This window comes from Glycine soja, chromosome 19 (assembly GCF_004193775.1).
Source record: "Glycine soja cultivar W05 chromosome 19, ASM419377v2, whole genome shotgun sequence".
Taxonomy (NCBI): Eukaryota; Viridiplantae; Streptophyta; class Magnoliopsida; order Fabales; family Fabaceae; genus Glycine; species Glycine soja.
In genome coordinates this window covers 25397774-25416363 of record NC_041020.1, presented here as the reverse complement: position 1 = coordinate 25416363, position 18590 = coordinate 25397774, and the positions used below count along the sequence as shown (strand labels likewise).

The 18590-nt window shown below is 34.1% G+C and overlaps 1 protein-coding gene across 2 annotated transcripts; it reads right to left on the bottom strand.

The window, feature by feature from the left end:
- Positions 1-7867: 7867 nt before the first annotated feature.
- Positions 7868-14338, bottom strand: LOC114400771 (COP9 signalosome complex subunit 2-like). Of its 2 annotated transcripts, XM_028363400.1 has the most exons (12): positions 14183-14338; positions 14008-14100; positions 13333-13411; positions 12460-12700; positions 12291-12365; positions 10694-10828; positions 9603-9790; positions 9132-9200; positions 8905-8995; positions 8650-8784; positions 8364-8476; positions 7868-8267 (listed from the first exon to the last, which is right to left on the bottom strand). In XM_028363400.1, exons 1-12 carry the CDS (start codon positions 14190-14192, stop codon positions 8177-8179), a joined length of 1320 nt encoding a protein of 439 aa, XP_028219201.1. In that variant the 5' UTR covers positions 14193-14338; the 3' UTR covers positions 7868-8176. The 2 variants fall into 2 exon arrangements, with proteins under 2 accessions (XP_028219201.1, XP_028219202.1); XM_028363401.1 differs by lacking the exon at positions 8650-8784.
- Between the last annotated feature and the right edge of the window lie 4252 nt (positions 14339-18590).

Below are 18590 nucleotides of genomic sequence, written 5' to 3'. Positions count from 1 at the left end.
CAACCTTTAAAGACCTTTTGATCCTCATATGCATGTGTTGTCAAGTTGTTTGTCAATTTTAGAATTTTGCCAAGTCTATGTGGTTTGTTTTCATGGATGCTTCAAGAGTAAACAGTAGCCTAGACACTTGAGAGATAGAGTGTATATCTTGTGAGGCTTAATCATTTTTCATTATTGAGTTGATCAACTATTTTTCCATGATTGGGTTGCTTGGATGATTTTCACGAATGTCTTGACTCTTTGGATCTCTTCATGTTAGATGTTACCCATTCCTTGATGTTCATTGAGAAATATGTAAATGTTTTTGTTTGTCTCTCTTTGATATCCTTGGATTTTGTTCTTTATTTCATTTTGCCCAGGAGTGCAAAAGGCTAAGTATGGGGGGTTTTGATGTGCCATTATTTTCTCCTATTTGTTAACCCTTTTTGCACCATTTTAAATACTGATTAGTCTTCATTGTCAAATTTATGAGACAATTTTATTATTTGGGCCCATTCAGCTAATTTGATGTTTTTAATCTAATTTCAGGAATTAATGAACCATTGGGCTTGAATCTAGAATTAGGCTTGGGCTTGAATCCAGAATTGGGCTTGGACTTGAAGAGGGCAGACTAATTTATTCTACAAAATTAGATCTTATCTTATCTTATCTTATCTAGATATTATTTAGATTTGATCTCATCTAGATATTATTTCATCTAGATCTTATCTTATCTAGATTTGATTTGATTTTACTTATGGGCTTGGATTTAAAATAGATTTGTAAGCTTTGGGGATGAAAAACTATATAACAACACCAAGGTTCTAGTTTAGCTCTCTCTCTCTCCTCTCTCTCTTCTATTTTTCGTTTTAAGTTTTAGTCTCTCTTCTCTTTCTCTTTTATTTTCGTTTTTTACAATTCCAGTTCAGACTTTTAGTTTTATCAATAAAATTTCGTTCTCAATTTGATTAATGGAAGACTAAGTCCGCAGCGTTGTTTTCTCTTGAGGATCAAGCACAGTCTCTTTGAGGTTCTATTATTACTGTTAAATTCTGTTCAGTTTTTCCTCTTCACTAATTACTCTGAATTTGTTGCTATTAATTCTTGCATGCTTAGTGCTTGATTAATTGTCTCTGCGCTTAATTTACGTTCATGCTTAATGATCATTTATGAGTAATTGGTGTGTGTGATGCTTAATCACATAATGAATGCTTTATGTTAAATTTCGCTTAGTAATTTAATTTAGGGTTGGATTAAGTGGTTGAACTGATAAAGGATAAATTCTTGCAACCTAGGATAAGAGACTTGCTTGTGAATAAAGGGGAAGCAACGTATTTTAATTCTGATAATTTCTAATTCAATTTTACTCGCTGATTAATTTACAAAAGCAAACAACCCCCTCCCCCAATTTGTTACTATTTCCTACTATCTGTTATGAACATTTGGTGTATCATTGCTCGTTGGGAAACAACCTAGGATCACTTCCTAGTTACTACATTTTAATATTTATTTGATTCGGGTACAGCCTCGATCAGCCGCCTTTCCAGTTATTATGTCCATTGTGATTGAACTGAACATGTCGTTATTGCTTTTAGTTATCTCTTTCTTGTTGTGAGTAATTTTTCCGCGTCTAGCATATTATCGTATGTAATGCCGAAAATAGAGGTCTTGTGTACTTTCATTCGCACGCCTTTTTTGATAAAGTGTAATCTCGGATACCAACCGTGCCCGAATTGCAAACTATTTTTAATCTTTTCTTTGCTTAAGGAAAATTGATTGAAAGAAATAACTAGAAAGAAGAACAAAATATAATTAATCAATTAACCAAAAAAAGAGAAAAGGCCAACATGCTTTTGAAAAGAAATAACTGCCAGCTTTTCTTTGGAAAAAAATTTGCTGGTCAGATCACAAGTGGATTTTGAAAAAAAAAATGTGTGTACACTAGGAGGGTGAATGCTGTGAAATTTTTCTCGAATGCCTAAATGGGCTCAGATGTGTGCATAACTTCATAAAAGATAATCTTTTGGAAACACTGGGTTGATTTTTTAAATAGGGAAAATGAACCCTAAGCCTTAGTGTAACATTGCCACAAAGCTTGATGCTTCAGTGTCCACATAGGTGCATGCATGATCAATTTTGCATAAATTTCTAAATCATCACTGTTATATGCGTGTCATGGAAATAATGTAGGGCATTCCCTTATCTCTATACCGCTTGCCAAGTAAATACCCTGACATACATCATGTCTTGCCTTCCGCAAGCCTTTTTGAGCCAAAGCCACAACCCTTCGGCCATAAACCTTGACCCAAGATAGGAATTTTTACCCTTACCCTCGAAAGAAAAAACAGAAGGATCTCCCAAAAAAGAAGTTTCATTTACTGTTAAGTTGTGAATGTGCTTCAAAAATCAAAAGAAAAAGAGAGAATCCTCGATCCAAGATTGGAGGAAAGCAAAAGAAAAAGAGAAAACCCCCAATCAAAGATTGGAGGAAAGCAAGAAAAAGAAAAAAAATTTCCGATCAAAGATCAAAAGAAAGAAAAAGAGAAATATACAGAAAGATCATTGGACCAGACAACGTCTGAATAATGTACAGAGTTTTCAGAAGCAAGAAAGAAAAGAAAAGAAACCATGATTTGAAACACACAAAGTGCCCCTTCTTGGTTACCAACCAAATATTTGTGCCTTTATCTCTTTCGCGCCGCGCTAAACAAGAAAAACAGGAAAAGAAAAGGCTGAAATGCCTAAAGCCAAATTTCCCACCAGACACACCATTCCCAAAAAAGTCTTAGTGATCCATGATTGCACATGTTATCTTTGATTTGATAGGAAATGATTTGCAAAGTCAAGTCATGACATATCTGCGGTTTAAAATTAGGATGAAACACTTGCATGTGTGAGATTTATACACTTTGAGCGGTTTTCCTCTATTTAAGTTGGACCCAGTGTTTCTTCTAAATGATCGTTTAGAAACGAAATGCTAATATCCTAAATCTCATTTGTGGTTATGAGAAAATTTTATTAGCATGTTTTCCTTCCCCAATAGACACATTGTTTTTCTTCAAAAAAAACATGTTGCTCTTATCGGTTGGAGGTTTGTTTCTTTGCTAAACGTGTTCGCACTTTAGTGAAAGAACACTGAGACTCAATGTCTTTCGACCGAGACTACTTTAGTCTCCCCCTCGTCATCCAGTGGCAAGCGAGCCCGTTGACACGCAGAGACCAACATGGTTGTCTGCATCCTTCGTCGAAGGATCAATGTCTTTCGACCGAGACTACTTTAGTCTCCCCTTCATCATCCAGAGACAATCAAGTCTGATGACACGCAGAGACCAACATGGTCATCTGCACCCTTCGTCAAAGACTCAATGTCTTTCGACCGAGACTACTTTAGTCTCCCCCTCGTCATCCAGAGGCAAGCCAACCCGTTGACACGCAGAGACCAACATGGTCGTTTGCACCCTTCATCGAAGACTCAATGTCTTTCGACCATCACTACTTTAGTCTCCCCTTCGTCATCCAGAGAAAATCAAGTCCGATGACACACAGAGACCAACGTGGTCGTCTGCACCCTTCGTCGAAGACTCAATGTCTATCGACCGAGACTACTGAGGTCTCCCCTCGTCATCCAGAGGCAAGCGAGCCCATTGACACGCAGAGACCAACATGGTCGTCTGCACCCTTCGTCGAAGACTCAATGTCTATCGACCGAGACTACTTTAGTCTCTCCATTTTGTCATCCATAGACAATCAAGTCCGACGACACGTAGAGACCAACGTGGTCATCCGCTCTTTTTGTCAAAGACTCAATGTCTATCGACCGAGACTACTGAAGTCTCCCCTTTTGCTATCCAGAGACAATCAAGTCTGATAGCATGCAGAGACAAATATGGTCATCTGCCCCCTTTGGTTGAAGACTCAGTGTCTTTTGACTGAGACTGTTACAGTCTACCCTTTGCTATCTAGAGACAACCGAGTCTGATGGCATACGGAGACCATAATGGTCACTCGCTTTCATTTTTCCGAGACTATCAATGTCTCCTTATCATCCAGAGACAAGCAAGTCCGATGGTATGTGGGGACGATGATGGTCATCCATTTCTAATTGTTTTTTGAGATTGTTGCAGTTCCCTTTGCTATCCGGAGATGATCAAGTCCGATGGCATGCAGAGACAAACATAGTCGTCTGCTTCCCTTGTCGAAAGACTCAAATGTCTATCGACCAAAGCTACTGAAGTCTCCCCTGCTATCCCAAGACAAGTTTCGCTGATTGAGCTAATGGTCGGTCGGGTGGAAATTCAGCTCGAACGAAATTAGTGTCTTATCTTTATTTCCCTTTTATCTCCAATAAAAGATAAGTAAAGAGGGGCAACTGTCATACCCTAATTTCGTCCGGGGACAATTGTTTTGTCGACATGCGGATTTTTGCTAGTTACTTTGAGCTGCTTAAAGCCAATTGTTGCGTGATCCGTAAGATTTCATGAGGTTTCAGAATTAAATGAGCAAAAAAACTCAAAATAGGGGTGAGAAGATCAATTTAGGGGGTGTTCTTCAGCATTGGGCCCATCTAGGCCCATCAGGAAGCTTCAACATGAAGCAACCAGCTCGGCTAGGCGAGCATGTTGCTTCTAGAGGAAGCTTCCAGCTCACCTGGGCTAGTTGGGCGGCAACCTCCTCCCTTATTTTTTCTATAAATGGACGTTGGAGGATGAGAGGAAGGGGTTCAGCACCCTTGGTATTCATATTTCACTTAAAATTAGTGAGGAAAAGAAGAAAGAAGGAGAAAATCAAGGCCGAGGCACTTCCGTAACGCTTCCGTGATGTTTTTGTGATTAATTCCATGAATGCTCTTCGTCGTTCTTTGTCCATTCTTCGGCGTTCGTCGATCTTCAACCGGTTAGTTTTAAATTTTGAAGCTTTCAATTCATTCTATGCACCCTTAGGAGTCCATCCTTAGGAGTCCATTCTTGCTTTGTATGTTTTCACCTTCATCTCGTCTACTTTCGGTATTCTTTTTCTTCGTTTTAAGCGAGCTTCAATCGATCGTTTGAGTCGTTATATCACTTAATCAATATAAAAATGAATTTCAACCGATCGTTTGTGTTGTTATCTCATTTAATCGCCTTTAAAATAAAATTCAAACCGATCGTTCATGCTATAACCTCGGTTAATCATCAAAAAGGAAAATTTCAATCGGACATTTACTTTGAAAGTTCTTTTTAAATGAGTTGAGAAATAACCAAGTGAAACTAAGGCTAAAATCAAATCACAAATCAAGCTTTGCCCGCAAAAAGGTCATCTGAAACCATTTCAAGGTCCAACGCCTTAAACGGTCCTTTTACTTTTATCGATTAAAATGAACCGTTTAAAAGTCTAAAATCAACACCTCGCGTAATTTTCTTGTTTTCTCAAATAACTACATAGATCTGAGTTCCTTATCGAAATTGAGGATACGTAGGAGCAAAAACCCCGCTTTTGTCGACCCCAAAAGATAAAAAACATAAAAAAGGGAAAATAAAATAAATTTGAAGTCATGATTTTGCACATTTGATTAAAGGTTATCGTCCCTTGTGACGGACGAGTGGGGTGCTAATACCTTCCCCGTGCGTAAAAAACTCCCGAACCTTTATTTCTTAAGATTCGTATACCGCTTTTTGGGTTTTTTTAACGTTTTCCTCAAATAAACGTTGGTGGCGACTCCACGCGTTTTCCTTCCTTAGGAGACGCACCCGTGAGCCTCGCGTCGCCCTCCCGCTAAAGGGTAGGTTGTGATAGTGGTTTAATTTTTTAATTCTTAATTCCAACTATATATTTTGGGGGCGGTTTTTCCTATTTCAAATATTTTTAAGTACTCATTGAGTCTACAATTATTTGTCATTCCTAACACCATTGGAGTGTATTTTAGAAAGAAGAAAAAGGAAAAAAAAAGAAAATTATTTTTGATAATTTTATAATTTGTTATAAGTAGTGAAGAGATCAAGAGATAGTTCCGCTTAGCCAATGTTTGAAAAAAGAATTAAATGTCCTTAGTCTCAACGAACCTGGTTTGCATCTCCACTAGGTCAGAATTCGAACCGTAAACCACTTGATTAAGAAACACATGTTGCTATGTTAACCGTTGTTGGTGATATGTACTTTATGCTAGGCAATTTGGTTTGACAAAAAATCAATTCATGTTTCAAAATAGGAGGCTGGAGTGTAATTAGATAATTCAGAAGATGTTCTCTAATATGAGAGAAGTGAAGATTGGAAGTGCCTTAACTAATTAGGAACCCCATGATGCTATTTTATGGAAGCCACCAAAAGAGAGAAGCTATTATGTGAATTTTGATGCAACAATTAAGAAGAACATTGGCACAGGGTTGGGAATGATCATTCACAACTATAAAGGTCAAGTAATTGCAATTGTCACAAAATTTATGGACATATAGTTGAGTCCAAGGTTTTAAATATCAATCATAGTCACATTGCGATTTCGTTGAGTTTGTTGATATCACGACAAATCGCATACAAATGTGGTCGATGTAGTCAAAATTATGTTTGCAGATAGTTAAAAACCCTTGATATTACGGCCCAAATCAAAGTCGTGAACTATTTTTTAAAACCATGGTTGAGTGCTAGAGAGGCAAAAACATTTACTTTAAGATGGACCTCAATCATCGTGGGTGATTTGTGCATCCATGGAGTAGTTTATGAGACGGATTGCCTAGTACTCTATCAAGCATGGAACTAGAAGAACACAATGGGAAAAAGCTTATTTCACATCTTAGTTGAAGATATCAAAAGACTAGACTATGTTCGATAAAATTAGCTGAAAAGTTAGTTCGTAGTTGAAAACTGAAAAGTTAACATGTTAAATTTCAAGTGTTTAGTATAAAATAACTGTTGAAGTAACTGAAAAATATAAAATGACTAAAAAATAATAAATTTTGATTTATTTAAAAAAGATAAACAAAAAAAATTAATAAATATATTAAGGATAAAAAGAAAAAATATATAAAAGCTAGAAGTTAGTATTTTAAAAATCACTACTTCAAGTAATGTTTTAAAAAATGTTAAAAACTACAAAAAAAAAGCTTATTTGCTGAACAACCAAATGAAAATTTTCAGCTAGTAAGAAAAACTAATTGAAATATCTTTTCAAACTTAAGCTAAATTTTACAAGAAGACAAGGGAACAAAACTACTCACATGTTAGCTAGCTTGTCTTTTTCGTTTTTAGATACAAACTGGATTGAGGAGGTCCCTAACCACCTCATTATCTATTTTTTTTTTAAATAAAATCCACATCTTCAACGTAAAAAATTAAATATTTTTATATATGTAATGATGTTATAGTGATTAATTTCTCATCCAAAAACTAAAGTAAAAAATTGGCCAGGGCATATTTCCTCATCATCGTCTTCTTTTTCTTCTATTTCATCTTGTTTAACTTCTTCAATTCCACACTTTGCTCTATCACTTGTATCTTCCTTCTGGATTTATTTCAAAAACCTTATTTAATTTATTTTTTATGAACTATCAAATTGAATCCATAATCACATGCTTAAAGAACAAAATTATGTACCAATCATGAACCTGTGTTAGTAACAATCTTATTTAGTTATACTTTGAAATACATAATTTTTGAAGAAATAGTGTTCCATATTTTTCTTGTCTTTTCCAAAAAGTCCTCATTTCATAATTACAATTAAGTGCATACGTAGTAGCATCACGGGTGCACCTAACGGTGATACAAACAGATTACCAACACAGGAACCTTATAAAGACCAGTTTGAAATATTTTTAAAACATGAAATCAAAAGTAAAAGCATAATATTTTGCGATATATATATATATATATATATATATATATATATATATATATATATATATAAAATAAAAAATAAAAAAACTCAATTTAGTGCAACTTCCCAAATTCCAAATACATTGTTGTTATCAGAGTCGCGCGCTTTAAGTAATATGCAGATATACAGACATGTATTGGCTCCAAAAAATTGAATCATGAATGTTTCAAAACAATTATACTTTCCTATAATATAAAACATGAATCACAAGTTGGTTTGACCTGAATTCCTCTATAGTGGTAAACTGGTAATACGCTCCCATCATCTCCCTCACCATTGAAGCTTACAATAATTCACATGACAAAACTGCAAGCTGGGGAAAACAAGAAATATAACACTTCCACGATACACGTTTTAAGAAACTCTGTTGTTAATAGTTTGATAAAGAGATTTAAGCTGCGTGTTCCATTTGTCAACTGCAGTGTACTTCTTCATTCCTTTCGACCTGGACCGTGAATATGTTAGTAAATATTATGTTTTATATAAAAGAAAGATGAATATGACGAATTTAATTTAACAAATCAAAATATAACGGCAAGACCTATCAGAGCGTTCTAAGAACCGGTTCACTTGATCAATATGCCCTTGGATTCTATTATCCAAAATCAGTGACACCAATAGCTGCTCAACATCATGCTCAGGAACATTAAGTTCCTGCAAATTGATGGGTTTTGTGTTATATAAAGAGTATTAGATTAACCATAAGTATCTATTCAATTTAACAAATAAATCTTATTATCAAATGAAAAAGTAACATCAACTTAAGCTCTACAATTTTTTCTTGGGTATTCCTTTAATTTGTTCGATGGCAGTGGGAACATAATTACTTTAGATATAAAAGGGATCCTGATCCTTGTATATGGTTTGATAAGCTTCAGCAAGACTTGGGTTCTAATATTCTTTAGCAGATCCTCAATGTAATTTCTGATAAATGGATCATCCATGATGGTTCTTCTGTTACTCTGGAAAGTACATTATGCAATATTCATTTAAAATAAAGTATTAAATAGAAAAAAGAGGATGAATACTTTAAAGCCAAACTAGTGCATAGCATAATCTCATGGCAGATTCAATAAAAGTACCTTCAGGATTTTCTCGAATTCCGATATTTCATTCCGTTGATAAGCTGCTATTAAGTTTGTCATTACCAAAATTTCGGGGTCATTCTTGTATCTGCAGTATAGAATATATGCAAGGTGAGAACAGAAAGAAGTGAAGGTATATCATCCTCACCTCAGTGGATAAAGAACAGAATCAGAGAAATGAAAATTGAGTAAAATATATTAAAAACAAAATACAGAGGACTTACGGCTTAGCTTCCTGTCCATCAAATGGATTTACTTCAGACTCCATCAACATGTTGGCAAGAACAAGGTATCTGACTCATAAATAACAATTATTGTACAAGATGTCAAAAGCAAACAAATGCTTAACCATGCATGTTTATAAATCCTACTGAGAACCCAAACAATTCCTACTTAAATGACGATATGTGAGTGATATTATTCAATGGTTTATTTTGAATCATGATATTGTAAGGGATTCAGATTTTAATATTCATTGAGAATAGCTGAGCACATACATATCTAATACAGGAGCTGTCAGGCAAAAATGTTGAACTTGAAAATAAGATGGGTTATAATGCCAAGTATATTATAAAGTTTAATGCAAAACATAGCTCAAAATAGTTATTGTGGTTAATTACATTGTTTTATATGCTGAAGTGAAATATAAAGTTATTGCTATATACAGATAGTAAAAAGAATGCTGCTTCACCTACTTCAAACATTGGATACGTCTCTGACTACCAGCTTCATCATAATTCTTGAAAGCATCAAAGAAATCAGTAGCTGCATCTGCCCACTGGCGCTCAGCCATATGCATTTTCCCGCCACATTCATGGATTATTCCCATTATCCTTGGATGGGGAATTGCTGACTTAATAGTGAGTGCTTTCTGGTAAAGTTGCTGCATTTAATATAATGGACACTGATAAATACCAGTAAACAAACTTTTACATGAGACTCTACATAAGGGGTGTCTATGTACGGGAAAAAAAATTAAAAGGGGCCATTAGTTTGGTGAATAGCCAAAGCTAGAGGAGTAGTCAGTGTAATGTATTTCACCAAAACTTGAAAGATATTGTATTGACATGATTTAATTATTCTTCATTTATTTAACAAAAAATAAAATGGAATGTAGGGTTTTGTTTTACTGGATTTTTAGAGACTAGACACTGCATGAAGAATATTTTAAGTTTGTTTAAAAATTTTCACTCTTCGTATCCCATTTTTGTCTTTTCTAAAAGGTAAATGGTTAAGAAAAACATTTTTTATTGAATAATGAATTTTGTTAGTAGAGATAAGAATCATTAGATGTCTCTTAGATCGTGACTGATAGCTCAATTTGTTTTAAAGGAACTGATAACTCAATTACTAACTTAAGAGTTCTGTAATATGCTTGAGTATCAGTTTTTCCAACAAATAACAAATTGTAAACTCCTCCCAAAATGATTATTTTTTGGTAAATCTCAGCCTATTCGGTATTTTGAAGTTATAAAAGTATCTAGATGATCGGCCACCCTTCTACAAAATGAACTGATAATATTTACATTTATAAATATATTCAGTATTTTTAATATACTATAAAGTCATGCAATTGAAACAAACAATTTAATTTTTTAGAATCAAACAGATAGATGCAGTTAGTGTCCTCAACAAACTAAAATAAAAAATTATTATTTAAAAATTCTGCATGTGGGTTCAATGATAAATTGCAGGCAAACACAATAAAAGAATTTGAAAAGACATAATTACTTAACTACTTAAATCATGCAAGAACAAGAATTTCTTCTATAAAACAAATCCTGACCTTAAGTTTTTTGTTGTTCTTGGTCTCAGTGTACATTTGAATCTCTACAGCATATACCTCCAAAAGTTGGGTTCCTTTCTTATGGTCATCTGTGCCATCTTCTTTTTGACAGGATTTGTGAAGTTCCTTCAAGATCTGGCAGGGCCCAACAAAATATTTAAATTATGATAGGCTCAAAGAGCTCTATTTTACACTACTCCTAAAATCTACCATTAAAACCACAAAGAAAAGCTAAAAGATAAACATTCATATTTTTCATTCATGCTCAATACCTTACAAACCATACATTAAATAGGAAACCTAATGAATGACAACCATACAAGAGTCAACATCTAGTATTTTAGGGAATATAAAATAAAACTAAATAGACATAATAAAAGGATAATATCTAAGATATTTAATTCATAGATCACCTAATTGGGCCTCTCAAGGCCCATCCTATCATTGCCACCCTCTTCAGATACAACCTTGTTCTCAAGGTTGTGATGCAGTATTCTTTAAGTGAGAGAATGAGAGGAGAGAGAGGAGAGAGAAACAGGGGATGGGAGAGTGTCAGACACAGAGAGAGATTCCAAGCGGGCCCTCAACAGATAAGCACTAGGATGAGGGATGGACAACATAACCACAGAAATCAGACAAACTGGCGAGATCAAAGAGGGATAACATCCTATTACTTCACACGATTTGCCGATGACATCAATGAGAAGGTTTTGTGGCAACATTTTAAGAGGTGGGGAGACGTCAGAGAGGTGTACATCTCTAAGCAAACCAATGAGAATGGTAGAAGGTACGGTTTTGTACGCTACAAAGACGTAAAAGACGAATACCGGCTGGAGAGGCAACTGGACAGTATAGTGGTCGGAGGACTGAAGCTATATGTCAATCTCCCGCGATTTGGGAGGAGGAACGGAGGAAATAGAAGTCAAGGGGCTAAACGGCAAGAGCAGCAACAGGTGAAGATAACTGAAGCATGGAGCCAAAAACAGAGAGGCGAAGGAGCAAATAAATCAACTTACGTGGAGGTGGTAGCAGGGAAAAGAAATACAGCAAAGAGCAGAGAAGGGGGGTCATCTTCCGTATACCTTGAGCCCTCCGACGAGATGTTGAAGTGGCTGAAAGACGCGTGGGTAGGGAGGTTGTCGAACCCGGCGAAGTTTGATAAGGTGGAAGACGAATTGAGGTGGGACTATGGGGTGGATATCTCAGCTAAGTACATGGGGGATGACATGGTTTTGTTGCTTGGGCTGAATGAGGCAAGTGCAGAAAACTTGTTGCACGAAGATTCCCACGGAACGCCACCGTTGTTCATATATTCCATTCATGCTCAATACCTTGCAAACCATACATTAAATAGGAAACCTAATGAATGACAACCATACATGTGTCAACATCTAGTATTTTAGGGAATATAAACTAAACTAAATAAAAATAATAAAAAGGATAACATCTAAGATATTTAATTCATAAACCACCTAATTGGGCCTCTCAAGGCCCATCCTATCAAATTATTAAATGGTAAATACTATATGCCAATAAAAACATACAAAGGCACCCAAATTAAGTTGAACAAAAAGTTGCATGCAAAAAGCAAAATCACCTTACTCATGCGCCCATATTCACCAATATCAAAATATATCTTGCAAAGCTTCAGATTTGTCTTAAACCACAATCTCTGCATAGTCAGTGAAATACAAAAAAAATATATAAGATCATATAAATGAGAGAAATGAAATAAGATGCACCAAAGAAATGTCCGATGAACTAACCTCATTCTTTGCTTCTTCAAGTGACCTCAGAGTAGTCTGGTAGAATTCCTGGAGAAGGCCAAAGTTCTGGCTTGCTGAACCCGAGACATAGTCCATAATGCTGTTTATGCATTTTTCACTATAGTTACGAGTCACTGCTGACTTAATATATGTCAGCATCTCCCTATAGGCTTTCATCATCTCTTTATGCCTTCCCAGTCGATAATGTAGCTTGACAGTCTGTTTTAGAGCTTTAAATCCCCTGATAAAATACAGAATGAAAATTAAGTGCAAAATGTAATAGTTTCTTACACTAGTAAGATTCTCAAACAAGTATTACTATGTGGTATATGTAGAGTACAAGAAACACAGACACATTTGGTAAGCCAGTATGATGAAGGTAAATACTGAATGAGGATGATTGTAGAAGCTTATGACAGCAATTACAAGCCTTTATAGAGAATGTGGGAAACACAAATTAAATAAAAAATAAATAACGACTTAAAAACTAGATGCATTTATCAAAAAACATCGCTATCTACCATGTTATATTTTATATAAAGAGTATTAAAAATGCACAATTAACTATTTAAACCATAAGAGTAAGGTAAATCAGTTATAAAGGTGTTGACAATTTAAAAGCTGATATATATCAGACGAAACCTATTTGGTGTATGTATTTGGGAAATTTCATTCATAATAGTTCTTTGCTAAATGCAATCATGTTAGATTGTAAAGCAAAAGGAAAGAAAAACATTATTTAGAAAAATAAATAAAAGTAAAGCTAAAAGACAAGTAGTGATAGATACGGAATTTTGCAATGAATTACGGTATAACAAGAAATTTCTTTATGACTTCACCTCCACGATGCAGCACTCAGAATAGAGTTCTTACCATTCTGCTTTTTCTTGTTCCATTTGCACTACCTGAGCAAAACCAGCAAGCGCACCTTCGGGATCACTTTCAACCATACCTACACACAAACACAACAATATCATCCTGAGAAATTCAAATGAAAAGTTGATTAATCTTACCAGGAACCAGAAACAGGCCACAATAAATCTCACAAGTTACAGGTTCCTTAATTTCCATGAGGACCAAACAAACAAACACAACATACCATACAAGTGCTTACAGAGAATTTTATCCAAACAGGAACTAAATCCACATTTCAAAACCAACAAGAGAATTCACACAGCAAACGTACAAGTGAACTCTGATTTAAGATTTTCAACACATGAAGCTGAAAATTGTAATAGCTTTAATTAATCAATGACATTGTAAACAGACAACAATTGCAATACAACTCCAAAAACTAACTAAGCAATTTATTCCTAATTCATAAGTAATAACAATAGTAGTAGTAGTATTAACAACAACAAAAAGAGCCTTTCAAATTGTAAAATTGAACAGTGACAAAAGTGAAAACAGAACAATAAAACCGATTTACATTTAAGCAAAATTAACGACACACTGATACAGTGATAATGATCAACCGCAAAACAAGTTTCTGGCTTCAATTCCTAATTCAGCAACGCCAAACAACAACAGTAAAAAGCAGAACAGAACCTTTTGAATTGTAATATTGATTCTCGATATCAACGTCTTGCTCTTCTTGCTCCTCATCAGAGTACTCGAAGCCATAGTCCTCCATGTCAGCATCTACACAATCAATCAAACAATTAGTTTCATCATCGTAACACCAAATGCATAATCAACAACAACAATAACAACAAGCGCGTACCTGAAGCCATATTGTGTGTGGAATGGATTGGGAAAAATCGAGGTTTTAGGGTTTCGACGTTTCGTGAGCAGTGGCGAGTGAGTGTTCGCAAGTCCTCACCGCCCAGTCTGGGTGCTCAAAAGCCGGTGAAGGTGCCGGAAGGGGTTATTTATAACAGTTGCTGCTGCTACCCATGGCCCAAATCCAATACGGGGCCCATTTTGGGATAACCGGTCCAATCAAACAAAACTGGTTTACTTCTCTCTCTATATATATTAGACTTAATTGAGTAAGATATATCAATAATATTAAATTTTAAATTCAACTTTTCTAAGAAATTAATTGTTCATTTTTAAATTTATTTATAATCAAATGGTTATATATTTGTGAGAACAAAATGGAATTTCAACCGAATAAATTGTTGGGAGTTAAGTTTGATTTTTATATTTAATTTTATAATTACCTTGCACACAAGTTAATTATTTTTCCTGAAATTGAAAAATATCAATAATATGTTAATTATTTTTTAAGAGTATGATAAAATTAAAGATATTTTTTTTTACAGAAAATAACTCATCTCATTTCATTTAGAATAGAAGATTGAATATATGTAAAAATGAAATAAAAAACTTTGCGTATATGTTAAAAGAAGTATATTAAATAAATATTTGATTGAAAGATAGAGATATAATAAAAAAATCAGACTAAAATTAATATACATGTTATTACAAAGTTATAATATATCAAATTTAACATAAGAAATTGTGATAGCGTAATAAATTTAACATAATAAATTGCGTTTCGTGCATTTCTATTATGCTATCATTTTTTTTATCTAAATTGATTTTGTCATACTGTATAATATTTTAAAATATCAATTTCCAATATAAATTAGATTATTTCTATATAGAAGCATCTCTATTATGGAGAAGGTACAACTTTTTTTTAACTGGTGGAGAAGATTTAGCTATGTAAATACAACTAATATTTGATTTCAGCATTCTTTCTAAAAACAATCTATTGTTTCTTTCTTTGTACCATTCACACATTGTGTGTTGTAAATCAAATTAGATGACTTCCTTATTCCTTTTCATTTTGTCTCTTCAATTCATTGTTTTTTATTTGCACCACTTGTTCATATTGTGAATCTAATTAAGTAACATCTTATTCTCTTTTATTTCCTCTTTTCTTCTTAAAAACTTGTAGGTTGTATCACAGATTTTGATACAATGTTGATTCTTAGGAGACATTTTTAACTTCTCTAACCATGTGTTTGGATAGGGAATTTAAAAATTTCTAGGAAATTCAATTACACAACATTTCGATTGTCTTAATTTAAATTCTTTTCATTTTATAAATATTTTGTTTGGATGAGGTGATTCAATTTCTTGTATTTTAATTTCCTTGTTTGGATAAAGTAATTCAATTTTAATAAAATTCAAATTTTCATTTTTAAATATTTATTTAAAAATTAAAATTTTAATATTGAATGAAAATGAATATGAGTCATTTTTTAAATAGTTAAATATCCAAAATAAATTTAATGTTATACAATATTTAATAATCAATTTTTTTAATATTTAATAATTAAATAGTTAAAATAATTTTAATGCTAAACAATTTTGAATCTTACACAATGTTCTTGTAGTAACACACAAAAAAACTACTTAGATTAAACAATACTGCAAAATTAAAGATGAATGATATGTAATTTCTTGTTCTTGTTAAAAAAATCCAATTACCTAGTCTCACAATAATTTTAAAAAACATATTAAAATTAAACAATTACGTAATTTAAGGATAATTATCTCATACAAAATTCAAATATTAATATTAATTTCATTGTTCGTGAGAGAAGAAAATACTTCAATCCATACATAAGACCAAAAATCACATATCATCAACATTGATGTCACTTTACTTATAATACTCAATAATTCACAAATTATTTTGCAAATTAGATGTTCCAAAACAAACAACATAATCAAACAATTTTAGAATAATCAACTTTTTTTCTTGCTTTGTAAGAATGCAATTCTTCCTCTCCATTCCTTGTTCACAATAACCTCATATAGAAGAAACAAAATAATATAAGTCATAATAGAAAAGACAAATAACTATAGTGAAAAAATGCTCAGAAATAGAAACTAAAGAAAAATTGGCAGATTTCTTAGAGTATAGTGGTATGTTTCTTAAGCCTTCTTATATGGGTCTTACATTTGCACTTTAAAAATCACAAACATAACAATCAAGCCAATCTAATTACTATCCTACCCTCAAACATGAAAGAATTCGTTGTAAGCTTCCATATTCTGTCTTGAACTTTGTTTGATATCAATCAGTTTCAAAATGCTATGCAAGTTCCATGATTTAAGCATTAAACATAAACATAACCAAGCTTAATATTTAAAAGAAACAAACATGTACACCAAAATGAACACTAGTCCAATTCAAAGTGGTTAACATAGGCCTACCATAATTATTTTTTAAATGGTTTATAATTCCATATGCATATAGCTTACATAACTAGCAAACCACTCGTCTAAAACTCAAAAAACAGCATTATTAATTAGTTAACACGCATAACTTCTCCATCTAAGGTGTGACACAACAAAGATCTTCCCTACTATGTTCCACAACCACAATACACATGCAAAGAGCATAAAAGAAATATCATAACCAAACAAGAAATGACTATAACAAATGTTAACCCTGAGCTTGAATAGAAAATGCAAGGCTAAATCGAAGGCCAGAGTAAATTTTAATGACAAAAGATAGCACATTTTGTCCAAAGTCGAAAAGAAAATAAGACCACCAGTTCAACTGTGAGATAATCACATAGAAATAACAACAACAAATCACTTAACTCTGGATATTATTGAACTCAAGAGAATCCCCACCTTAACTTAAATGTAGTGGAAGATCTTAATCATCATGGCTGCCATCCCAGCCACAAAGGTCATCTTCATATCCATATTCACTATAGCCATAATCAGATTCAAACTCATATGGACAGTTGTAGCCACATTCAATGTCACTACTATAGTAGTCATGGCCAGACCAATAATGTAACACCCTGATATATATATATATATATATATTATTAGTAATTATGTTTGATATTTGATTATTTGTTGCGTTATTTTCATCCGTAATTATTTTTCAGGAAGTTAATTTAGTTAATAGAGGGGTGTAGATAGATAAGGATCTAGCTTCTCAAAGAAGCCTCTTGAGAAAGCTTCTCAAAGAAGCCACGAGGAAGCTTTTGGAGGAAGCCTCTTAATGAAGCTTCTAGAGAAAGCTACATGAAATTTCCTCGGTAAAAACGCTGCCCAGCCTTCGTTAAACGTTAGATCTTCTCTAAATTTGGTCTGCAACTTCACAAGACACTTTTCCATGATCTGACCGTTGAGATCTTTGAGAAGTTGTCTGGAGTGTGCTAGAAGCCTCTTAATGAAGCTTCTGGAGGAAGCCTCTTAATGAAGCTTCTGGAGAAAACTACATGCAGCTGCCTCGGTAAAAACGCTGCCCAGACTTTGTTAACCGTTGGATCTTCTCGAAATTTTGTTTGCAACTTTACAAGACAATTGTCCATGATCTTACCGTTGGGATCTTTGAGAAGATGTCTGGAGTGTGATAGAAGCTTCCGTTCCCGAGAGCATCTCTTATTTAAGCATTTTAGCCTTTGCTTTCGTGTAGCTTAGGAAAAACGTCATTTCTTCTTCTTTCTTTCTTCCAAAGCCATTTCTAAAGTTCCAAGAACTTTCTCCATCACCCACAGCCACCATTAGCCACCACAAACCATCATTGTTCTCCATTGAAAACCCACACCGAGAGAAACCCTTCAACCGAAGCGGAATCTTCCAACTTGGCTTGCGGTTTCGGTAAAGAACGAAAACCCTAATCTGACCTTTCGTTTTCTTTTGAGGTAACCATGGTTCTATGCTTGTTTCTTGTTAGTTTCATCTTGTCTTTGCATCTTTTCTGCCTTTGGAATCACCATTGCATGTCTTATGCTTCTTTTGAAAAACCTTAAAAAAGAGACTTTGTAAACGTTATCCTTTCATGAAATGCATGTTATTTTCGTAACCTACACTGAACCCCGGTCACATTAGCGTGGTCGGAATTTTCAAATGAAGTTCCTTTGTAAAACCCAAAATGCTCTCAGCTCTTTCATGTAGTGATGTGGGTGTTTGACCTAGAGCACTGTTACTAGCTTTGTTTTCTGAAATCCATACTAAGTCTCCTTCGTTTTGGCACGGTAGAGGCTTGTGTGGAATCGACGAGCAAGGACAAAAAGGAATCTTCAAGTGACGCGACGAGGAATCCGTGGGGTAGCACACGATAGGTAAGGGGAGTTTATTATAAAATTTACCGTTTTAACACCATAGTTAGGGTCAGGGAACCTAGCTATGAGGATATCTGCCTG